Source organism: Diceros bicornis, chromosome 2 (assembly GCF_020826845.1).
Source record: "Diceros bicornis minor isolate mBicDic1 chromosome 2, mDicBic1.mat.cur, whole genome shotgun sequence".
NCBI lineage: Eukaryota > Metazoa > Chordata > Mammalia > Perissodactyla > Rhinocerotidae > Diceros > Diceros bicornis.
In genome coordinates this window covers 45,307,067-45,333,017 of record NC_080741.1, presented here as the reverse complement: position 1 = coordinate 45,333,017, position 25,951 = coordinate 45,307,067, and the positions used below count along the sequence as shown (strand labels likewise).

Below are 25,951 nucleotides of genomic sequence, written 5' to 3'. Positions count from 1 at the left end.
ATTGAGGTCATGTTGGCTTATAATGTTTTGTTTTGGTTCTGGTTTGGTTTTCCATAGGTGAGACAGGAAGGCTGGAGGGGGCTGGAGCGGGGAGGAATTTCTGTACTCCAGCTGGAATCAAGTTTCAGAATTTGCACTGGCAAAGTCCTTCCTCCTGAGAGAAGGCCTTTGTTATGGAGAAGGCTCTGAACAGTATTTCATAATGCCTACTCTTCCCGTCTCCCTGCAGGACCCATGAGGGGATCCTTCCTGTGTCTTCACCGTGAGAACCTGGTAGGATTCCTGGAGGGAAAGCCTATGAAAGTGTGGAGGCCCCCCTAAGACTGCAACCTTTAGTGGTTTCTCACTCACGCTCGTCGCACTCAGCCACCAGCAGTTCATCAAAATTACCATTTAAGTGTTTCTACCAGTTTATAGCTCCAGCAGCTTCTGTTCCAGCTGACTAGGTCTTGGTTGCTATCTCTCTCCAGATTCACCTCTCTCTCCAGATTTTAGGGTGATGGTTTGCTCTCAGTTCTCAGACAGGTCCAAGAAAAGTACTTGATTTTCAGTTTGTCCAGCTTTTTCTTGTTGTATTGACAGGAATGACAACTTCCAAGCTCTTTACACATTGGAGCAGAAACCGGAAGTGCTCATAAGACTTTTGTGAGGAGATTTTATTTGGTTTTATATAAATTTGTCAGTTACAGAAATAGTAAATCAAAGCATATGTTCTGTAGTAAATATGCTAAATCTTGCTTCAGGGAAACATATGAAGCAGAATGTTTCAGCAACTAAGCAAACTAATTATTTGCTCAATGACAGCAGCAATGAAAGGTCCACAGTGGGGTAGGCAGAAATCTAGCACCCTCCACTGCCTCCCCGGTCTCCCAGGCTTTTCTTCTCTGCAGATTAGATTTTCGTATGATAATGAATCTGAGGTTCACTTTAGGACCTTTCTGTCATCCATCCCCCAGTTAATCAGCTGATGCCACTGGTTTGGTGCCTGAGCTGTAAAGCCCATTATTTCCTGGCACAAGTTCTCAATTTAGAAGTATATTTTGGTTAGAAACGTTTGTTTAGAAGTATGTCTCCTGAAACTGCCGACAGTGACATTGTCGCAGAACATTTGTGTATGCAGATGACCAGTATTGATTGGATTAGAATGAAGACTTACAAAGAGTAAAAGTAAGAGGAGATGTTTCTCTTTTCATTTATAAATAGATACCATCTGATTTTAGGAGGCTCCATTGAAGGACACTAACATTCTTTGCAGTAATTTCTTTCTTCAAAAGAATACCTGATTAGTTAAATTGCTGCTGCTAAGGTTTAGAGGCCCAAACTGAGTTGAATTGGTCAGAGAGACCAATCTGACAAAATAGTAGCATAGTAACTTTAGAAATTAGCGTTTCTATGTTTTTAGTGCTTACCATGTATCAGATGTGACAGTGGGCATGTCACACAAGGAAAGCGAGGCTCAGACGGCTCACTGACTTGCACAGTGTCCTGCAGGAGGTGTCTGCACCTGATGCCCAAGCTCATGCTCTCCCACCGCCTCCATTCGTTCACAGAGCACCACTGGGAGGGTAGTGTAGGTGGAAACCGCAATGTGTAGAATGAAGAACCTAGAACTTCACTCTCAGCCCTGACACGCAGTCCCTGAAGGTCAGTTTCTTGCCCTTGAAGTGGTTAACTTTAATTTAAAGGCCCTCTCAGATTCTTTCAGCTCTAAAATCTCTGCATTCCTGATATGGCAACAGGCATCACTATCCACCAGGTGGCCCTTACATGGAAGCTATGTCTCTGTTTCCTTCTCTGCATATTCAGTTGAGCTTTGTAATGACTGGGTAGTGTAGTGAGGGTGAAACGTGATGTCTGGGAGGAGGAGGAAGAAGCGAACCTGGCAGAAATGGGATAGAAGCAGCAGCCCCTGCAGGGAGGCACATTTCAGAGGCCAAGTCCCATGAGGCCTTGGCATATTGAAGCTGGTCCAAAGAGGGCAGGTGGAACCAAGGAGACTGGGTAGAGCTTTTGCCTAGTAATGTCAAAGGAAAGCCAGGTATCTTTCCGTCATAGTTGGACCTCAAGGAAGTGTCATTAAATATGACTAGTTATGAACTCCTTTAATTCTGTACTGAACAAATTGTTCCCATGGCCATAGCATCAAAATTAGAAGGAAAACTAGAAAGAAAAAAAAAAAACTAGAAAGAAAACAAAAGACTTAGAGGGAAGGAGACAAAGTTCATGAACAAAGAACCATCCTAGCGTCACAGCCTCATGTCACATGTGTGCCATAAGCCATGAACATATCCTACTGTCACCACAGTGACGAGGGAAGAACTCTCCTCCCCTCTGTACTCGTGGCTTGGGATCCCCACTGCCATCAGTCCTTTCAGACTTTTTTTTCCAACATCAAAGAGTCTTGCAGTGTCCATTATACTTGTATATCTCTGAAAATAAACAGTGTTTTGGGAGGCCAGGAGATAAGGGACAGTTCAGTTGACCCTGGACCACACCTCAGAAGGAGCAGCGACTCTGTTTCCTACAAGACTTGACTACCTGGAGTCTCCTGAACCCTGCTCTCCTCACCCTCTGTCGCTGACCAGGCGCACATTAGGCGGGTGACTTCAGGAGGCCGATTGTATATCCTCCTTGCACTGTGGGAGAGCCACCACTCTCACATGGCCCCTGGAGTCACCGTGGCTGGCCTTTGTGGCTCTTGATTTAGAGGTTACAAATGTGTGTTCCTCCAGTGTGATTTAAATTCTCACTTGATGGTCCAATTACTGTAAATGAAGTAAGTATATAGTGAAATGAAACCGCACTCTTAGGGTATCACTTTGCTTGTAGGCCTTATTTAGAGAACATTTCCACACAGTTATTAAGTGTTGCTTGGTTTTTTTCCTTGTCAAGTGATCAAAATAATTGTTGAAAAACAAAACAAACTCCAAATAAAACATAGCCCTCCTACAGATTGCACTGCCTTTCACAGTCATCAAATCTGGCCTAGAAACCGCTTTGTGCATGAAATGTGGCTCTGAATGGGAGGAGAACAAGCTGTACACGTGTAAATCGCTTTAACACTGGGTAAGATGTGATTGGTGACACAGAGGTTACCAAAGCCTTGGAAGCCAGCTTTTTCACCCCAGTAACAAATGACAACCCATCACTCAGTGTCCTTCACCTATGAGGAGCCTCTTCTGATAGCAAGTCCCTACAATGGAGATTATATTTTAAAAGGGAAGAGCTGGGGCTGGCCCGATGGTGTAGTGGTTAGGTTCGCGTGCTCCGCTTTGGCGGCCCAGGGTTTGTGGGTTCGGATCCCGGGCGCAGATGAATGCACCGCTCATCAAGCCATGCTGTGGCCGTGTCTCATATGCAAAATAGAGGAAGACTGGTAACAGATGTTAGCCCAGAGTCAATCTTCCTCACCAAAAAAAAAGGGAAGAGCTGATGAGGCATTCGATTTTATTTGTTGATAACCCTTTAAATTATTTCCTTCTGTTCATTTGGTCTAATTGGCATTTTTTTTTCAAACCACTGTTCTATTAAGTGGTGAGATAGAGGAAGAGGAGGTAACAAAACTTTGTGTTATTTATTTATTTTTTTTGCGAGGAAGACTGGCCCTGAGCTAACATCTGTTGCCAATCCTCCTCTTTTTGCTTGAGGAGGATTGTCGCTGAGCTAACATGTGTGCCAGTCTTACTCTATTTTGTACGTGGGATGCCGCCACAGCATGGCTTGATGAGTGGTGTGTAGGTCCGCACCCAGAATCCAAACCCGCGAACACCGGGCCGCCAAAGCGGAGTGCATGAACTTAAAACACTATAGCACTGGGCCAGCCCCAACTTTGTGTTTTTATAGTAATCAATTACTCTTATCTCTCATTATTTTAATTGACTCTTCTGGCTTTTTCCCATTGCTTTTTTTCCCCCGTACACTTCTTTTAGATTTCGACTTTCCATTAACCTTTTAAGCTCAACTCCTCATTCACTTGGTTGATGTTGGGAAATAGGTCATGAGGATGGACCGGAGGCCCAGGCTCTTTGTGACTCCCTGTCATGCCCTGTGTGCATCCTCAGTGCAGTAGGCGCAGACCTTGATTGGGAACACAGTGTGCCGGTGTCACAGGTGCTGCTCTGCCCCAATTGCATCTCTCAGGGTCCATCAGTGACCCACCAGGTGTTAGGACCTGAAGGCACCATGTGAGAAGCCTTCTTTGAAACTCCAGAGAAGATTCCTATTCATTGTGTTATTGAGACAAAGACTAATTTTGTGATGCTTTCTCATCCATTTGCATAGAATATCTTTTTCCATCCTCTCACTTTTATCCTATGTGTGTCCTTACTAAGGTGAATCTCTTGTAGATAGCATATAGTTGGATCTTGTTTTTTAATCTATTCAGCTGCTCTTTGTCTTTTGACTGGGGAGTTTAAAGTAATTTAAAGTAATTACTGATAGTAACAAAATTACTATTGCCATTTTATTAATTGTATGCTGTATGTCCTACAGTAGCTTTGTCCCTCTTTTCCTCTCTTGATGCCTTCCTTTGTGTTTTGTTGATTTTTTTGTGGTGACTTTCTTTGATTCCTTTCTCATTTTTCTTTTGTATATCTTCTCTAGGTATTTCTTGGTGGTTACTATGGGGAGTACATAAAACATCTTATAGTTATAACAATCTCTTTTACACTGATAAAAACTTCAGTCACATACAAAATCTCTACTCCTTTTCATCTTCCCCCCAATTTGTGTTATTGATGTCACAAATTACATATTTTTTATTCATTCACATAGTTTTATAGTTGTTTTTTCTACTTTTATCCTTTAAATTCTACACCAGAATTAAAAGTGATGTACATACCACCATTACATTATTACAAGATTCTGTATTTGTCTATATATTTACCTTCACCAGAGAGCTTTATATTTTCATATGCTTTTGTGTTGCTGTCTAGCATCCTATCATTTCAACCTGATGGATTCCCTTTAGCATTTCTTGTAAGGTAGGTCTGTCTGGTGGTGATGAATTCCCTTAGCTTTTGTTTGTCTGGAAAGGTTTTTATTTCTCCTTCATTTTTGAAGGACAGGTTTGCTAGATATCGTATTCTTGGTTGGCAGGTTTATTCTTTCTGCACTTTGAATATATCATCTCAAATGATGATATATTCTGGCCTGTATTATTTCTGCTAAGAAATCCTCTGATAATCTTATGGGAGCTCCCTTGTACATGATGCAACATTTATGTCTTGCTGCTTTCAAGATTCTCTTTGTCTTTTGACAGTTTGATTACAGTGTGTATTGTTGTGGGCCTCTGTGGAGGAATCTTTGAAGCTTCCTGAAATTGGATGTCCATTTCCTTCCTCAGATTTGGGAAATTTTTGACCATTATTTCTTCAAACAAGCTCTCTGCCTCTTTTCTTCTTCGCTTCCTGAGATTCCCATAATACACATATTAGTCTGCTTGTTGGTGTCCCCTAAGTCCCTTAGGCTTTCTTCATCTTTCTTCCTTCTTTTTTCTTTTTGCTCCTCTGACTTGATAATTTCAAATGACCTGTCTTCAAGTTCGCTGATTCTTTCTTCTGCTTGATCAAGTCTACTGTTGAACCCATATAGTGAATTTTTCAATTCAATAATTGCATTCTTCAGCTCCAAAATTTCTGTTTGGTTCTTTTTTACAGTTTGTATCTTTTTGTTGATATTCTCATTTTGTTCATGCATCATTTTCCTGATTTCAGTTAGTTGTCTGTGTTCTCTTGTAGCTCATTGAGCTTCTTTAAGAATATTATTTTGAATTCTTTGTCTGGTAATTCATAGATCTTTGTTTCTTTAGGGCTGGTTTTTTGAGGTTTATTATTTTACTTTGATTGTGCTATGTTTACCTTGTTTTTTTATGTGCTTTGTTATTTTTTTGCTGAGATTTGGGGCGTTTGAAAAAATAGCCAACTGTCCCAGTCTTTACAAACTAGTTATGTACAAAGAAAGACCTTCAAAAGTCAGCCCAGCTAGAGATCTGGGGATGTGTCAAAACTTTTCTGGGGATGTTGTTTCTCTGGGCTTGTGCGTGTAATTTCCCAATTAGGGAGGTTTGCTGGTTTATGAGTTCGCAATCTTTTGCTCCCTCCGGTGTCTGTCTGCAGTACTGCAGATTCTCTGGTACTTCAACAAGCCTCCAAAGCTTTCCTTTGTTCTTAATGGCCCCCAGGCGTCCAAAGTATGCCAGATCCTCTCCGGCACTCTGAATCTAATGAGATAGAAACCAGTCCCTAGGGCAGTCCTAGGGAACATTGGATGTATGTTCCACTCTTCTCTTTTCCTCCTAAGTGAGAAGCCACAGTTGGGTGTTTTCTCCCAGTTGTGTTGAGCTGTGCCAGCTTGGACGAAGGGCTGTCATAGGTGAAATCCCAATGGCTTTTCTTCCTCCTTTCAATGCAGCTATTCTTGGCTTTGTGCTTGCCTGGAGTACTACAACTTCTTAATTGGTTTCTGGAGTTCTCATAACAGCTTTTTGGACTGTATATTGTTGTTAAGTCAGTGTCTCTGGGGGAACAAGGTTTGGGGCCTCCTATTCCTCTATTCCTGCTGGCATCTCTCTGGCCTCCAAATCTTTAGTAGGAGTCTGGCGTGAGCTTGGGCTCGGCTTCTCTCATGGGCTTAGGAACCACACACAAGGAGCTCTCCCAGAAGATCACATGCTTTCTTTAAAGGGCAAGTCTCTGGCTTTAGTGCAAGAGTAGAACCTGCAGGCCCTCTGTTACAAGGTGGCATGAGAAAGGCTCTTCTGAAGGCAGCTCTTTAATGCATTCACTTTGGTGCTGACTCCCTGGCCCAATCCTTTCCTTTTGTGGGGTTGAATCTGACACTGGCCCCTCTCTGACTCTCCTTTGGGAGGAACTCTTTGTCTCAGGAGACTTGAGCTGCACTTTCCACTCCATGAGTCCTATATTCAGAAGTTCTGGCAAATTCTCTTGTTTTCCAGACTCATTCTTTTTAGAATATATATTTCTGTCATTTCAGGGGACTCTGGGAGGTGGAAGAAGTAGATGTGTGTGCTTGGTCTACCATCTTAAAATGAAAATCCCCGAGGTTTTTTTCTTAAGAGCCTAATTCCATAATATTTTTTTTCAACCTTGGCTCCATTAATCATTTCTTATTAGTTGGCATTTTACATGTAATTTGTCTGGTAATCAGCAGAGGATGCTTTTTTGAAGGAGTTCCTTTTATTCAGTGGTGGCTGAGTTCTGAATGGTAAGAGGTAATGTGGCAGACATACCACTGTAGAAATCAAATTAGCTTTTCAGAATTCCAAGAATTCAGCTCTCGTTTGCATTTTCTGTTTCAGAAGAGACGGGGTTGGGGACACACTGCTACAAACACAGCTGCTACTGTCGATCATATCATAAATTTTCTAGTTTTTGTAAAATAAAATGGTTCTGCTCACTCTCTGTGCACCTGGCACGAGACTCCCAAGAGTTTGACAGCCCTGCAGTGACCAGAGGTGAGCGACACACTGATGGCAGTGTAGGCAGTACTTTACCACTGGCACTGGAAAACATTTAGCTTCTGAGTGGTAATTTTCTCTGGTCTTGTTCTTTTTTCCTTTCCTAACTAAGACACCCTATAATCATTACTTGAAGCATATTGTTATGGGGAGCCAACTTCTTTGTATTTATTAGTTTTAAAATTCTGCCCAACTCCCCATCCCACCCCTACTGTTTCTTTTCTCTTTTACTTTATTTAGGATATAATTTTGTGAGTTTTACTTTAAAAGAAGATTGTTGGTGAAGAATCACAATCATGGTCCATAAATTGTCTCCTCTTTTCATAGACAGGCTATGAAAAGCCAACCCAACTATTCATTTTCAGTATGTTTTTCTCCAAATCTGTGCAGATTCATATTTCATATTAGGTTTTCTTTTATTTACAAAAACAATTAAAAATAGCTAAAATGCTTTTTACGAATTTTTTTTCTCAGTTCAGTTAGCATAAAGCAGTTCCTAGCCTTGAAACAGATTTGCTGTATGGAAAATGTAAACAAGGTTTTAAAAATTGATCTTTTGAAACACATTGCTACAAATATTATTTAGGTTTCCAGGCTAGACCACAAAAGCTTACTTAATTCATCATGATGCTCAACTTGAATTCTGAATCCTAGGTACAAGAAACCAGTAAGAAGAAGGGGCCGGGGGGGGGGGTGGATGTCTACATTAACCTTTCTGACCATTAAGACAATGTTGGTTCTTTTCTGCTTCTCTTGACTCCTCTTTGTTGAAGCCAGGACCCTACTGCTGAATTGAAGCTGCTGTGGTGTCTTCCCCACCCCATTCCCAAGTGCTCAAGGTTGCTGGGGTGAGGGGAGGACAGAGAGAAAGAATTTGCTAGCACCAGCTAATTAAATTAATTAACAGGTATCTGTGAATGATGATGCTCCTTAACCCTCCCAGGAGTGTTTTTACTTTTTAAAGACGATGTGTGTTAGGGCTGGCCTGGTGGCTTAGCGGTTAAGTGCGCGTGCTCCGCTTCTGGCAGCCTGGGTTCGGATCCTGGGCACGCACCGACGCACCGCTTCTCCGGCCATGCTGAGGCCGCGTCCCACATGCAGCAACTAGAAGGATGTGCAACTATGACATACAACTATCTACTGGGGCTTTGGGGGAAAAAAAAAGGTGGAGGATTGGCAATGGATGTTAGCTCAGAGCTGGTCTTCCTCAGCAAAAAGAGGAGGATTCGCATGGATGTTAGCTCAGGGCTGATCTTCCACACACAAAAAAAGACGATTTGTGTTAAACCAAATAAACCTATAATTGGTGGAACTTCTGGGCATGTAGCAAAGGGGGGCGGGGTGAGAAATCAGTGTGCCAGAAGACTTGGGGAGGTAAGGAAATGGTGGGAGAAGGCCACCATTTAAGCAGTCTGGGCCTGCATAAGTGCTCTCTACGTATTTGCAGAATGAATGAATACAAAGTGGTTGCTTTCCCCAGTTTCTTTTATTCCTGGACTCCAGATAAAAAGCCAGACTCTCTGAGCTGCAGGTTTTCTGGTTTTGGTCTGTTTACTGGGCATATGGGCAGTCGTGACCAGGTGGGGTTAGGAACGTGGCAGGGCATGTGAAATTCATTTGAAATAAGTGAGGAATCCCTGTGTTCTTTTTCACATAAGATTTTTTTCCCCATATAAAAGTAATGCACGTCAATTAAAGACTAAAGATAAAGAGATCACCGGTAGTGCCACCATCCAAAGAAAATCATTGTGAAGATGTTGTTATATTTTCTTCCAATCTAGTTAATAGAGCTGGCATTTTTGTTTTGTTTTGTTCTTTAAGACACTTTTTTTCTGCGGAGGATTATGATTATCTGTTTTGAGGAGAGGATACTTGATGGTTTAAGATTGTCTGTAAAAGAAAAGTAAGAATACTTTGTAATTCTCACCTGTCCATCTTCATTTTAAGTGTTGAATTGCAAATTCTGAACAAAAAAATTTCTTTTAAAATTCTTCTTTTCAAAAGCATTTGGCTTTTGTTTCCGGTGGTCAGTGGTCCCTCCAGACAGTGACAGTGTCAGACCACCTATTTGTGGCTAAGCCCCTGCCTTGCATGGCAGCCTGGCTCTGTGCCTTAGACCTTCTCCTTCCAGGATCTTCGCCTTTTACCATTCTCTTGGTTCCTTCCCCAAAGCATTTCAACATATTCAAAACTTACACCTTTAAAAACCAAACATGTGGCTAGCTCAGGTCTCCCTCCAGCTACCACCTCATCTCTTACCTCTCCTTCCTAGCCAGACTTTCTGAACCCTGTTGTCTGCCCCTCCTTTCTCCAGCCTTGCTTCCCTGTCCCTTCTCAGCCCACTGTGGTCTTGCTGCTGTGACCACCACTCAGCTGAAACCACTCCCGCCAAGGTTACCAAAGGCCTCCTGGTGGTTAAATCCAAATGTTGCTCCTCAGGCTTCATGTACTTGACCTTCCAACACCCACCTCGACTGGCTTTTTTCTCTCTCCTTTGTTTCTGTAACTCCAGAATCTCCTAGATTTCTGCCTATCCACACCTCCTTCTCGGGTTTCTTTTTGAGCCCCTCTCCTTCTCAGCGTGTTTCTGTTCCTCCAGTTCTATCCTGTGCCCTCGTCTTGCCTCATCTCATCTTTTCTCTCACCACACACCCTTGTGAATCTTGTCCATTCCCATGGCTTTGTTTTCCACTTATCCCGTGCCAAGGACTCCCAAGTCTCTGCCTCCAGCCCCCGTTCCTCTCATGAACTTGAAACCCCTCTATCCCACTGCATGCTGAACATCTTCACTTAGATATGCCATAGACATCTAAAAATCTACAGCCCCCACAGACCTCTTCTCCCCTCTAGCCTGCTCCTCATCCTGTACTTATCATTTCGGTGGGTGAATCATGGAGGCCTATCAAGTCTTCTGCTGATAAGCCCTCTTGTCATTCCTGGGAGCTTCATCCCCATTACTCTTCCACACGCTTCAGGTTACCCTGCTGACTCGCCTGCACTCCCACAGCCTCCTAAACTGGCCGTTCTCCATGCCACAAATGGAGACAGCTGATCCTGTCACTCCTGTGTTGATGCCTTCAGTGCCTCCTCACCCCTCCACCTGGTTACACGGCTCCTTTGTCATCTAGCTCCTAGTTGCCTCTGTGGCCCCTCTCTCTTCAACCTCACCATCCCTTTGTACATTTGTTCTCTCTGGAAACACTCCTCCTTTCCTTGCCTAGCTAATGCCTTCTCATCCTTCATGTCTCTGCTCAAACTTACTTCCTTTGGGAAGCCCCTCAGACCTGCTAAAAACTGGGATAACTCCTGATCTGTGTGTTCCTGGCCCCTTGTATGTACCCCGGCAGCAACACACACACGGCGTTACGATGGCCTGTAGTTACTCGTCTCCCCATCTGGACTGGAAGCCAGGATGTGATTTCTTTTGCTGTAGTGTCCTTCAACATTTAACCCATGTCCAGTACACTACTCATTAGTAGAGTGGATGGACGCAGTGCCACTTTCCTTTGGCTGTCGGTGGTACTGCTAGCTAGCTAAAGAGTACTCAGCTGTGTAGTTTGTGGGGGGCTCTTCAGGGAGCATAACCCTGGAGTTGTTAATTGGGAAGTTAAAAGCTTGGAATAAGTAGGTCTACTAGAGACCTTTTTGCAAATATAGTTCAAAAGGAACTGATTTCTCTACATATGGGCTTTTAAAAACATTTATTATAAAATATTTTTAGAAAAATCAACTACAGAGAATTACTCATCAAAGCTTATTGCTATCTAAGTGTTTTAACCAGTTAAAATGACTTCCTTTTTAAACTAATATTGTCTAATAAATACCAAGTTTTTTCAGTTTGTCGGAGTTTTATGAACATTTTATATGGAAACCACGAGCACCGAGGTCTGTGGCAGCCTTGCTCAGTTACCCGCTAGCCAGTCCTGGTTCCCATAGAAGAGTCAACATGTCTTGCAGGCACCTTGTATCCCAGGGAAGACCTCGGCAGGGTCTTTTTTCTCACTAATTCCCACCAAGACTCCAAGGAAGAGAAAATTGGTACAGATTTGTTAGGAGAGATGGAAAGGGGCCAGTGACTGGGTCATGGTGGGGCGCTGGCAGCTTGAGGACACACAGTTTCTGAAAAATCTGGAAGATTTATTTTCATACACCAATTTGTTTATTTCTTGTCTAGTATTTCTACTGAAGACGTTAAGTCATATGAAATTATATCTCAGTACTCCAGTGGAATGAAATAATGGCACAGTATAGCTTTTTTTGAATTATTCATTTATTCTTTGTAGGTTATATCCAGGTTCCTGTTAATTTCATTTCACTTAGTTCAGAATTACAACATATGATGTCATCTGGTCCACGCTGTATTATCTACTTGTTTTCCCACTATAGACACCTAATCAGTGTCTTCCAGTGTCTTCTTTGGTCATGACAGTCACATTTCAGTGAAGGCTGCCTGTCTTGGTCTACCCCAGATCTCTTGTTAATACCAGGCAGTGCCTGGCCTGCCCTGGAGTTATGCCGATTTTCAAATCTTTGGATTGAATTATTGTTTGTTCTGGTATGATGTTGACTTCCTTCATTATTTCACGCTTCTGCCAGGAGAGACCCACGTCTTATTTATCCATCATCCTCATTTTGAAAATATCACAGTAAGGAATTCATTGAATTTTTTTCAGCTGTCTTCTTTTTCTGTCAATAATTCATTGCAACATTTCTTAGAAGTTGTTCTGTCTCCTTCACTGACTTGCTTAATGCCTTCTAATTATTTCTTATCTTTAAAAATTCTTTCACAGCTTTTAATATTTAGTAAGTCATGCTATCATTAAAGAGGCAACTTTATTCTTTTTATTGTTCAGATTTCTGTGGGTGTTGATTCTGAATCACAGAATGATGCTAGAATTGGAGAAGCATCAGTAGGTTGAGGCTGTGCATCTAAAGAGCAGGCCTACCTTTAGAAGCAATCCTGTTGGCTTATTTCTGTTCTGCAGAGGAGAAGCATAATTATAAATCTCATTATGTTATAGAGAACCCTCTTTATGATGTTGGTGTAGAAGGGAAATAAAATAGCCAAGTTCTAAGTCTGCCGTGTTATAATGGATACACTCTACATATTATAAAGGATACTCTTTACATTTCTGTATACCTGCCTGTCCTACAGTATATGGAGTCAGCAGCATAAGGTAGTACATTACAGTCAATTAATTCATCAGTATTTATTGATTATCATTTCATGAAAGAAACCACACCAGACACTAATGATGATGCAGGAAATTCAGGGCATCTGATGTTTAAGACGTTATGTCTGCTTCGTATAACTCAACCTGAAGCATAGCACAAGGGAGGGTGTTGTTGGGCAAAGAGTGGAGTGACTCTGCCAATGTTGTATGCTAAGATACGTTGGGAATTAAGACATAGGTAAAAAAAATATTTTGTGAAAGACTTTTCAGAATAAACTTTTTTTATAAAACATTGAGAGTAGCATATGGTATCAATTTAAGGGAATAACTGATTTTAAAAGAATAAGGCAAAGTACATCAGTAATTATTGAATGGGCCACAGTGGAATGGATTAAATATAACTCACGGGACTGGGTGATCTTTGATGCATAATGGGCCAGTAATTAGAAATTACCCAAGATTAATGAGAAGGATCGCAGATTGCTTAGGTACTAATTTGTTTTCTTGCACATGTGGTCTAGTGTATCACGTAAACATGTACTCTTTCTTGTTTTCAGCATGCACTCCTGGCTTTAAAGTTTATACTTGCATTTGCCATAGCTGATAAACCACGGCATATCCAGATGAAACTGGCCAAATTGGAATTTGAGTCTTTGGAGGCACTCAAGCAGCAGGTAAGCACAACTGTTCTGAAAACAAATCTATTTCTTTAGCAAATGCCAGGAGATATGATTCAGAGGACTCACTCTCAGCATTTCCTTCAGCCTTGAAGTTACCAGTTTAAATAAATACAGAAGACTCCAGTTTAGGATGGCATAACAAAACCAAAATCCTCATAATATAAATAAGAAAAGAATTAAACTAAGCAAAACAAAAATATTGAAGCTATGTTAAATAAAAAATAGAGCTGGCATTCAGCAAAAGAACAAGACAGAGATTTCCAAGAATCACCCGGGGGCAGCTCCCACAGTTTCTAGGTCTGCATCCTACAGAAACATTAAGGGAGGAGAGGTGAGTAAATAGAATCTTGATTAATGTCTTCAATGAATGCGAGAGACCAAGAAAGTGTGGGCAGAAGCAGCAAAAAATGCCATGAAAGTAGAAATCACTTCCCAATGACTTCCTCATTGTACCAGAGACCAAAAACAAAAAGAGAGAGAGAGAGAGAGAGAAAATGAAAACCGCCGTGCTGGAGTTCATCATTATGGTGATTTTCTACTTGTAGGAGAGTGAGAGTAGGGAGACAGAAGATTCCTAGATGCCCAGAGCTAGTTTTCTCCAATGATACGTAGAAACTTAACCAAGAAAATCCATAAGGCAGTATCATCTAGGGGACTAGCTCTGGGTCCAAGACCTCTCTGACCCACGCAGTGCTTTAGGCTTCCAAACCACCTTCCACAGGAACATTTCCTCTTATGTTTAGGGAGTTAGGAGAAAAAAATTGTAAGGAGGAGCCACTCGAGCTGACTTTCTGATAGAAGCAAGGACTCCACGGGTAGTGCCCCAAATAGGGGAACTCCACACTGGAGCAGAACGTGCCTCTGATTAGGTGGAGTGACCCTAGAATGAGACTTGTGATAAGAGCAGAAAGAGGAGGAGAAGCCCAGGTCCACCACACCATTGCTGTGCTCATGTTTGTCACTTAGGTGACAGTAGGTATAAGAAGACTAAATTACCTGTGTTTCCCAGGTGTAGGGCAAGTTCACTTTTGGCATGTGGGCTAGCCAATATTTTTGTATCTTAAATCAAAACCCAGCATCATGCTCAGTAGTGAAACAACAGAACGATTCATAGCAATATCAGGAAACCCAATATCACCACTGATATTCAGCGTTGTTCTGCAGATGCTAACCAATAGGTATATAAGAGGAAGAAGTAAGAAGTTCAGGTAACCTGGAAGAGGCACATTTATCATTACTCGAAGATCATAAGATTATATATCTAAAAATCACAGGTAAATTATTAGAAACAATAGGAAAATTTGGTAAGGAGGCGGGTTACAAAGTTTATGTAAAATCATTTGTTTCCTTTCACAAGAAATAATAACCAATTTGAAAATATTATTGAAGAAAAATTCCCATTTACAAAAGAAACGAAAATATAAATCCTTTAGGTAGTAACTTACGAAAAAATACGGATAATCTATATGAAGAAACATTTTTAAAACTCTAGTGGGATCAAAAGATTCAGTCTTGTGAAAATGTAATACCAATTCAAATACATAGAAATAAACATTTAGAAAAAGCAAGGAAACTTCTGCAAATGAAGAAAAATGAGGCCTCTAGCTCTGCCAGATATTAAAATGTATTCTGAATAATACAATAGTTATAGTAATTAAATCCATTTTGAATTAGGGAAGAAATGGACGGACAAATCAGTGGCATCGAGCCCAGAGTCCATAAATGGACCCAAATAAAACTAGGACTTTAGTTTATGGTAAAAGTAACATTTTATGTCAGTGGAAAAAAATGAAGGATTGTTTGTTACATGGTTTGATGACAAACAGTTGTTTGGGAAAATTGTTACACTTCATTCTACCTCACTCCTTACACACAGCTCCCCCCACAAAATTCAGAGGTTTGAGAGATTTAAATGTAAAAAATTTAAACCATGAAACATCTATAAAAAAGCCTAGGTACATCTTACAGTGGGAAATGCCTTCCTAATCAGGACGTAAAACTCAAAGACTGTAAAGAAAAATATTGATAAAGTAAAATATACGAAAATTTAAAACTTCTATGTGACAAAAAAACAGAAAACTCAAAAGATAAATTGGACAAACTGGAGAGATATTTGTAACGTGTGAAAAATGGATAACATCTTTAATTCAAAAAAAATTTTCTACAAATCCATAAAAAAAGACAATCCAGTAATCAAAAGATAACATATGAAGAGATGCCCAACCTCACTCAGACTTAAAGAAATGTAAATTAAAACAACAATGAAATAAACCACATTTCACCTATTTTATTGGCAAATGTTGGTTGATAACCTGTCCTCATTGGGTGTGGGGAAATGGACGCTCTTTTATATACTCTTGCAGAAGTGTAAATTGGTTCAGCCTCTCTAGATTGCAATTGAATCAAAATTTAAATTACTTTCCAACCCAAAATGACTTTTGCTAGGATAATGGATATATCTGCAAAGTATACCAAACTATAGTCAGTGAAACATGTTTATTAGCAAAACCCTGGAGACAACCGAATTCCTCAGTAGGAGACTGGTTAAATAAATTAAGGTTTGATATGATTCCATATGATAAAATTCTATGAACATGCTTTTTAAAAAAAGGATCTGTCTGTGCCGGGGGTTGTGTGTGTGTGTGTGTGTGTGTGTGTGTGTGTGTGTGTGTGTGTGTTGGCTATTAAGTGGAAAAAGCAAGATAAAGAACAATATGATGCCTTTTGAGTCAAATTTTAAAGAGAAGGAAGAGAAGTGGATGAATGCTGATATGTGCATTTGTTTTTCTTGGAAGAGCTCCTGGAAAACCATGAACAGTAGTTACCTTTGAGGAGAGAAATTAAGATTTCTCTTTTAACATACAGTTTGAATTTTTTGACCATGCACATGTATTACTTTTTTAAAGTCAGTAGGAATTCTTTGGGATGGGAATTATTTGCCATTTCTTATCTGTATACTTTTCTTCATTTAAAACATTAACGTAAGTAAATAAGGAATAAAGCCCTCCCTCATGTTGCAGATTTGAATAATTCCTTAAATTCCCTAATGCCATTTTTAGACACACATGGTGGGCACATTCTTCACACATCCTGCTTTCTCCTTCTTTTTATAAGCATTTATATGCTTTCTTTTTTTTTTAGAAAAAATTTTAAACATCATGTGAGATTTTTAAAGTAAAATTTATTTTCTCATAATAGATATTTTACAAATAAAGTTTGAGACCATGAATCAAGTGTAGAAACCAAGATGCAAAATGATACAAAGTGAGAATTGTTTGTTAATTCCTCAGTAAACCTCAGGTGAGGGTGGAGTGAGACCAAGTCTAGAGGACAGGCCTGCAGGCCATCAATTTGGCATCCCATTCAATATTTTAAAGTATCTGCTCAGCTCTCATTTAGAGGAGAGGCTGAGACCACAAGGGGGAGGGGCAGAGAAGTAGGATGAATGGGGAGGGATGGGTGGAGCACAGCCCCTCCAAACAGCAGCATTCCTTAGACTTTGCAGGGAGCACATGGGCACAGACAGTTATAAGGGCCTTGATTTTCAGATCCTCAGCTTACACATGTACTCTTTCCTAAAACATAACTGCTTGAGTGTGCCCCGGCGTCCTGCTGGTTCCTGCTGGCTGTCTGTGGCCACTCCACCTCACCTTTCACAATAGTCCTTCTCCCAGTTTGCAGAAGGAAGGCACATCTTTCACCGTCTTGAACCCTACCTACCATGTGCCTTGTCCCTGGGGTAAAAACCTCCCAGGTGACAGAGAATCTTACATAATGAAGCTGCATTCAGTAAAGGCACCCCAATCTCCCTCCCACCAAAACCAAATCCATCTCCTTGAGAAATGTATTTCCAAAAGGTATCCAGAAACTTATGTTCAATAATTATTTATCAAAATGTGTATTATATTTATATAATTTTCATCATTACTCACCAATTCTAATTGTAATGACTGATCAGTCCAGAAGAAAATTTTAAACACTTATAGGAAGACTTCTAGTCACAGGAAATTTTTTAACTTTTCAATTTCCATTTATGAGCGTATTATTATTGAAGTAAAGTATGAGAGAGTGATGATACTTTCAAGCAAAAAAATGTATTTTATTAGGATAAAATTCTTTGGAAGAAATGGAAAGAAAATATGATTTCAAAGAGGGAAATAAGGAAAAACATAAAATTGTTACTATTAATTAAGAGCATATTTGTGTATTTTTTAAACGAGTGATGGTGGATATCGCATCGCCATGGTACTTATTAGATTATCTTGGATCTCTTTAAAAGAGTGACCTAGTAGTTTATTTTTAAGTGTCCGTATTTACAGTATGCTAGAAAATAATGTTTTTGCAACTATTTAATTTATGATGAAAATTTTAGACGTCAACTTAAAATTGTGGGGGAGGGCACATAACATTGAAAAATTTTAGGGGATATGTAAGCATAAAAGTTTTAAATTGTACAGCATTGTCTCTGGAAGAGTTCTGGTAAATCAGCTTTCTCCATTGATTACATTTCTAGTGAGGTTTTATAGATTGGGGCAGGCAATTCTCCGGCTGGGGTGTACACACCTTAACTCCGGGTTAGTGAAGCTTTCCTCTCAGGATTGCATCTTGCCATGTATTTGTCTAAAAAGCAAAGGGTAAGGCCAGCCCCGTGGCTTAGCGGTTAAGTGCGCGCCCTCCACTACTGGCGGCCCGGGTTCGGATCCCGGGCACGCACCGACGCACCACTTCTCCGGCCATGCTGAGGCCACTTCCCACATACAGCAACTAGAAGGATGTGCAACTATGACATACAACTATCTACTGGGGCTTTGGGCCATGCTGAGGCCACTTCCCACATACAGCAACTAGAAGGATGTGCAACTATGACATACAACTATCTACTGGGGCTTTGGGTTAAAAAAAAAAAAAAGGAGGAGGATTGGCAGTAGATGTTAGCTCAGAGCCCGTCTTAGCAAAGAAAGGAGCATTGGCATGGATGTTAGTTAGCTCACAGCTGATCTTACTCACAAAACAATAAATAAATAAAATAAAAAGCAAAGGGTCTTTATTGATGTTGGATATTATTAACATGTCTCATGTTACTAAATACATTTACCTGAAGTTCTGCTGCAGCGCTATTACGTTTGCTTTTGGGGCATTCATGGATATTAGTGTTTACTATGGATATGGCTAAATGGCCTCTCAAGTCGTCTCAGCTCCTGGATTCCCATATCTTCAGATATGCCCTACCTGACAGTGAAGCAAAGCCTTAATTCAAAGGCAAAATTCTTTTACACTCATCTTCATTGAGAAATAAAACACTAACCCAAATTCTATCTCATATTGTTTAAAAAGAAGGAGAAATCTAAATGGGCAGGAGGCAGTGATGAGTGCTTGTGGTTTCTGAGGGCTTGACTGCAAACCCAGGAAAAGTGTTCCTCCCTCTACCTGTCGCCACTACTTGTTTGTTAAAATTACAATCCTAGCATAAAAGGTCAGGGTTAAAGCTGGGCAGAAGATCCTCTCTTGCTGGCCCAAGGTTTTGCTGCAGAGTCGACACTGCTGCATGGGCTTCCCAAGTTTATGCTGCTGCCAGTCAGAGACAAAGATTCTCATCACATTTCCTGGTTAGTCTCACTGTCCAGAGTTCCTAAAAGTCCAGAAGGTCCTAGGTATAAAAAGTCACCCATTTTGTGCTTTTCAAAAACTCAAATTAACTAACATGTCTTCAGCTTACTTGCTGAACTAGTGCCATTTCTAGGATATATATTTTTTTCTTATTCTTTTTTTTTTTTCACTGTAACATTTAACTATCTGGTTTGTAAATAAGAGGAGCCTCAATTCCCTGGGCTGTTCCCACGTACCAAAAGCAGAGAGAGCTTCTGCCGTGGCTTCTGGTCAGTTGGTGGGCCCTGATGAAAAATGGAGTTATTGAAAACATATTTAAAAATAAATCTCATTAATGCCTGGCCTATCACCAGACTCTTTCACTAAGTGACCAGAAATTGACAGTAACCTTGTCAATAGAAATTATTACTCATGATTAATTATTATATTACATTTAATTTATATTTGAATTGCTACTTTTCACCTCAATTCCCATTTTATGGACAAAACATGATTGAGAAATTTGTCATTGGACAGTTCTTAAACTGGACTGTGCATCTTGAATGTAGAACTTCTAAAAAATACATGTGCCTAGGCCCTATACCCTGAAGATTCTGATTCCCTAAATCCAAGGTAGGGCCCAGACGCCGGCATTAAAAACCCTTCCTATGGCTCCACACCCTTTCCCCGCCACCCCAAGCCCCCAGCAGAGATAGATGCCAAAGCATGGTCAGTGAGAGCCGAGAACAAACAAGTTCTGGGCTAAATTCCGCCACCGTGAATGAGTCAGGTAGCCTCTTTGCAACTCAGTTTTTTGTTTTATAAAACGAAAGACTGGCTTCCATGCTTTGTGAGAAGGCCCAGAAATCTACATTATTACCCAGCACTTCAAGTGATTCTACCGCAGGAGCCCTGAGCCCGTTTGGAGAGGTGCTCTGTGGGTTCCAGTTACTCCTCTCAGCTTGTGAAGGGAGGGGGCAGTGCTGAGTGCAGGAATGAATGTGGAAAAGAAAAGTACAGTAGTCCCCCCTTATCCGAGGTTTTGCTTTCCGTGGTTTCAGTTACCCTCAGTCAATCGTGGTCTGAAAATATTAGAAAATTCCAGAAATAATTCATAAGTTTTAAATTGTGCACCACTCTGAGTAGCATGATGAAAGCTCACGCCGTCCTGCTTCCTCCTGTCTGGGGTGTGAACTATCTCTTTGTTCACGTCATCCATGCTGTATATGCTACCTGCCCATTAGTCACTTAGTAGCTGTCTCCATTATCAGATCAGCTGTCGTGGTATCGGAGTGCTTGTGTTCAAGTAACCCTTATTTTACTTAATAATGGCTCCACAGCACCGTTAATCTCTTACTGTGCCTAATTTATAAAGTAAACTTGATCATAGGTATGTATGTGTAGGAAAAAACGTAGTGTATATAGGGTTTGGTGCTATCCACTGGAGGTCTTGGAATGTATCCCTGAAGATAAGGAGGACTACTCTACTGAAAAAAGTTCTTTTCTTGGTGTCAGATAGGAGACTCTGTGGCATTTCTAAATATAAAGGCAAATTAGATATACTTAAAGGTGAGAGGCAAACCGGGGAAAATAAAATTGTTTGCTTTGCAAAGGGCGTTTTCAAATGATTAATCTTCAGTTGGTGAGACCTTTACAAAGAATTCTAGACAGTAAATATCAGCCTAGTGATGCCCTTTTATTTCTTTTCAAATTGATTTATTCAACTCTGAGTAATTTTAAGATCGAATTAAAAATAGAAAGGAGTCTCATCCAGGTACCATTTGCTCACTCGATGGCCTGGGGTACAAGGACACAACATGCTCAGTACAGTCACCACCTTATCTGGCCTCTGGGCAGCCAGCCCTCCCGGAGGTGAGCACCCAAAGAAGCCAGGGAGCCTGTCCAAATGGATCCTTGGAGAAAGATAACAGCCTCAGAAATCAGTTGAAAGAACAAGAACTTGAAGAAGAGACCACAATGCTAATTATAGCCCTCAAGGACCTCGGATCAGGTGTTGGGACCCTTGACAGGGCAGGCCAGGTGGGCCAGCCTGCGTTAAGTAATATCTTTGTTTTCTAGGGTTAAGTATATTTAAACCATTTCCAACATTTCCCAAGTGCTTCTGAACTTTTCTTTCCCTGCATTTGTACTTTCAAGTTATGTAAGCATTTTGAATGGAGAGTTAAAATTTTCACAGCATCGAATGAGGATGCTGGAGTATTTGAGTGTTGAATATGTAATCACATGTTGATCTGCCAACATGTAGGTCAGAATGAAATGTTGAGTCCAGATAAAGAATTTGCTTCTAAGAAAGCCAGTGGCAGGCAGTGCCAGAGCCTCAGTCCTTGGGGAGGGGCTGGTCCATCTCCCAGGGCCCAGGGCCTGGCCTGGTAAGCACAAGGTATTTACGGATGTTTACAGTGTTTCGAGAGTTCAGGTAGCCCCTCTGAGCCAGCTGCTCCCTTTCACCCTATGTCAGGCAGTTTGTCTCATAGTCCTGTGCAGCTTCGGGGCAAGTGAGTTGACCTTCCTGTTGTCATAGTCTCCCCAGCATTCAAATGAGGTTGACGAAATGGTGTCCACCACATATGGTTGGGGTGAGGCTGGAGCGAGGCAGCGTGAGACACGCACTGTGAAGCGGGGCAGTGGGGGTAGATGAGGGTGGTGATGGAGGGTGAGGACCACCTCCTTTGGGTGCCCTGAGTCACTGGCACACCTGGAAGGAATTCTGTAGTAAAATACCAGATTAGATGATGAGTCAGAATTCCACCTTTGCAGCAGCCGCACCTGTTTCCATGACCCCGACACAGCTGAGCAGTGATAATAACAGAGGGTAGTAACAGCTGGCATCAGTGGGTGGGCACGTGAGCCAGGCCACGTTCTAAGCCTCCTGTATGTGCTGTGACTCCTCAGAACAGTTCTCAGGATAGGGGCTGTTAGCTGTTTCCATGTGGTTTTTCACAGAGTAGTATGAATTTCTCTCCAATTCATAAGTGACAGCTTTCTTCAAAGGTGTTAATGCTCTAACAAATATGGACACCTGTGCACCTCTTTAGCCCCCTCTCCTGTCACTTCTTCCTCTTCCTTTGGGTCTTGCAGGATCCGACTAGACATGGATTCCCAAGCACCCCTGCTGCTTTGTAACTCTGACCACCCATGCACCTCTCTTCTACCATCAGCGTCACAGACCCCACCTCCTGGGGGGAGCCTTCCCTCCATTGTGTGACACAGGGGCCTGGTGCCCATTTCTATGCATTCGCCCTGCTGCTCTTGACCGGGTGATGCCTTGCTCGTCCCTCAGTCCCCTCACTCAGCACAGGCCCTGGTGTCCAGTAGACTCTGAATAAATCTTTGCTTAATCAAACTCAGTTTGTTGACTCATACATAGTTCAGAAGCTAATATATTAAGTAAATGACAAATGATGTCCTTGGACAAAAAAAGAGGAATCTTAAAATAGGTACTCTGGCGAAAATGGAAACAGTTAGGTCATATGCCTTTCTGGGATCCTGAGGAGTTACATGTGAGCACTTTATGAGGATTCCTTACCTAGCTTGATAAAGTGCAAATCCTATTTCTTTCAAAAGGACTGGCTGTGGTTGACATCAGTAACAAGGGTAGCTCCCAAAAGATAGTAAAATAACCCTAAATCAAGCCAGATAGAATCCTAAAGTAGTTTGTACTCTGCACAAATTCAGACTCTGGATCAATCTTCTCCTTATCACTGATATGTAGACTCCCCCGCCACCTGTATTTTCTGTTCTCACTGGAGAAAAAATGCTTTAAAGTGCACAGAGGCATCTAGACATTAAAATAAGATGCTGCACTAAAGCTCTAGAAAGCCCCTGATCATTTTTGTCTTCCCTAGTAAACAGTCTGTGTAATTGCTACTTATCTCATTCGCCTGGTTTTCTAAGCAAAATTTAAAATTTGTATATCTTAATTTTTCCCCCAGATGTAAGAAACATGGCCAAATCAGAACCAGATTTATTTTTACTTGTGGAAGTTAGTGAATAGGCCATGAAACAGAATGAAATTTAGCATTTTCCTAGTCACCATTTGAAGAGATCAGAAACAGTGTGGGCAGAAGGGGCCTGGAAGCACAGACCCATTCCGTAGAGAAGGGCCTCAGGCTCACTGTGCTGTGGAAGTGATGCCATGTGCTTTGGATTGTGTTCACATATGTCATTAAAATGCATGTTTGTAAAGAAAAAAATTCACCCCATAATAAATTATTCTAGAGATGTCACAATGCTTAAAACTGTATATTTAAAAAGAAAAAAAGATATATATTCTGGTAAGATATTAAAACTTCTGGAAGTTCCAATCTCACATTCTGTACTAGATAATAATTACATTGCCTTGAGGTCCAATGTGTGTGAGAGTAGGTCTTCCTTTTCCAGGCAAATGCCTGGACTGTTATGTATGCATCTATTTACTTTTTTACCAAATGTTCTAGGATATAAAAAGACTATTCTGTTGGCTTCATCAAGGTCAAAGATATTTGTCTGTGACAACCAGACTAGAAGCTTCTTAGGGACAGGATTACTCCAGGCACAGAATTTATTTTTGTTAAATGAATGTGTCAGTAATTAAATGAACATCATTAGGGTCAAAGCCCCATCCCTTTGTGCCTTTTTTTGTTACCAAATTCTAGTCATTTGACTTTGAAATTATCCTCTGAGTGTTGTATATGGGATTCAGGAAACCATTATTGAGTACTCAGCCATGTCAGGAAACCACAGATTTCTTTTGGTTTTGTTTTTAATTACTAGTAAATTTCTAAAGTAGAAAATCTCTTATTTAATATAATAAACTATTATTTTCCATTGATTTCCAATGCTACAGAACCTCAGGGATGTAATTGAATATTATATCATGCAATAAGTGCAAACCTAAGAAGTTGAGCTGAAAATATAGTGATTGATAGACTAGGAAATTTAGACTTTAAAGTAAATCCCTAAGAACAGCACATTTGGTTATTTGCCTCTTTCTCCTAAGAATAGAATGCAGAAAACAAGAAATGTGTGGATTTAAGAACTTTTTGAAATACTACCTAATTAAAGGAAAACAATCACTTCACATTAATAGTGGCTCTAAGAATATAAATAGTAAATTATACTGAATTCAGCCTTAAGTCAAAATTAAAATACAGATATTAAAATTCAGCAACAAATATTGTGTACATTCTGTGATAAAACACAAAAATATAAAGTGTCAGAAATTCCCTGCATCATATAATTGTCAAATGTTAGAGTTGAAAAATTCTATAGAAATGATCCTGTCGAAAACCTTGATTTTATAGATTAAGGATCACTGATTGTGATTGTTACCTTCCGAGATGGTCCCCAATGATCCCTGCCTCCTAGTGTTTACACTCCTGTGAAGTCCCATCCCACCTTGTGGTTTGGTTGGTCTGTGTGACGAATAGAATACTGCAGAAATGTTGATATGTCTCTTCCGAGGCTAGGTCATAAAAAAACATTATGGCTTCTGCCTTCTTCTCCCTCTTGGATCAGTTGGTCTTGGGAAGCTAGCTGCCATGTTGTGAGGACACTCAAGCAGCCAATGGAGAGACCCATATGACTAGGAACATGACCTACTGCCAACAGCCATGTGAGTAAACCATCTTGGAAGCAGATTCTCTAGTCCGGAGCTAGCTAACTTTTTATGTGAAGAGTCGGATAGTAAATACTTTTGGCATGTGGGCCATTTGGTCTCTATCTCGACTACTCAATTCTACTGTTGTAGGGCAAAAGCAGCCATAGACAATATGTAAATGAAAGGGAAAGGCTGTGTTCCAATAAAACTTTGTTTACAAAAACAGGCAGTGGGCCAGATTTGGCCTATAGACCATAGCTTGTCGTCCCCTCCTCTAGCGTCAGTAAAGCCTTCAGATGACTGCAGTCCCTGCCTCCATTCTGACTACAGCTTCATGAAAGGCCCTGAGCCAGAGCCACCCAGCTGCTCCCAAATTCCTGACCCACAGAAAGTGTGAGATAATAAATGCTTGTTGTTTTAAGCCACTAAATTTTGGGGTAATTTGTTACACAATGATAGATAGCTAATGCACCAATAATCGAGGAAGGGAGTCTGGTTGACAGATGAATCAAGTTTGACTGTAAGTTGATAATTGTTGAAGCTAGGTGATAGGTAGATATGTGGGGATTCATTATGTTATTCTCTCTGCTTTTGGGAAATAAAAAGTTAAAAGAAAAAAAAGGAAAAAGACAGAGTGTTAAGTGATTTATCTAAAATCAGACTGTCAATAAATCATAAAGCCCATGTTGCATACCCAGGTCTCTGGCTCTGAAGTGCTGTGTTCTTTTGGCTACCTCTTCCTGCATAAATAGCAACCAGTAAAGATTTAGCTATTTGCCTAAGTTTTTCCCTCAATTCTTTACCACTTTATTATCTCCAACTTAACATCCAAGATAGTTCTTTGGACTTTGATACCCTTGCTGTTGTTGAACCATCCTGGAGACCTTTATACTTCTTTATGCCTTCTGTACTGTAGACTGTAAAATTAGTCATTACTGAGAGATGGAGCCTTGTTCAAAGATCTACAAAGTCCTACCTCAGTGTGGCCTGGAATATAATAATACTTACAGTTTACATTCTTGTTGAATGCCACTGTCAACAGAGCACTAGCAAATCCATTATCTTAATTAATCCTTACACAGCCTATGGGATAGGCCTGGTAGGTTTCACTCCAGCATTTTATAGATAAGGAAACAGAGACTCAGAAAGTTTAAATGGCCAGACAAATAAAATGCAGCTGGGTCCAGAATCTGGTTCCTGGTCCAGTGTTCTTCCTTCCTTCCTGTAAGTACTACCTCTCTCATGCTTAAGGAGAAACAGGTAGAATTTGACATTAAATAAAATCACTATGTGAAAGTACCTAGCACAGAGCTTGGCACATACTGGTTTCTAAAACAACGAGTTTTTCTTCCCTTTAAAATCCCTTTGAAATTGGAAATCACCCTGAAAGGATTTTAATTGATAATATAAATAACTTAATGTGTTGATTGTTAGG

At 40.7% G+C, this 25,951-nt stretch overlaps 1 protein-coding gene across 5 annotated transcripts in view; it reads left to right on the top strand.

The window, feature by feature from the left end:
- Nucleotides 1-25,951, top strand: part of ANO10 (anoctamin 10) — a 217,970-nt gene that overhangs the window by 154,329 nt on the left and 37,690 nt on the right. For all 5 annotated transcript variants that reach the window (XR_009222230.1, XM_058556041.1, XM_058556033.1 and 2 more), the window contains one exon: nucleotides 13,209-13,325. Coding sequence is in view for 4 of the 5 variants with exons in the window: in XM_058556041.1 (XP_058412024.1) it covers nucleotides 13,209-13,325 (117 nt within the window). In the remaining variant the exon portion in view is untranslated. The remainder of the gene's footprint in view (nucleotides 1-13,208; nucleotides 13,326-25,951) is intronic.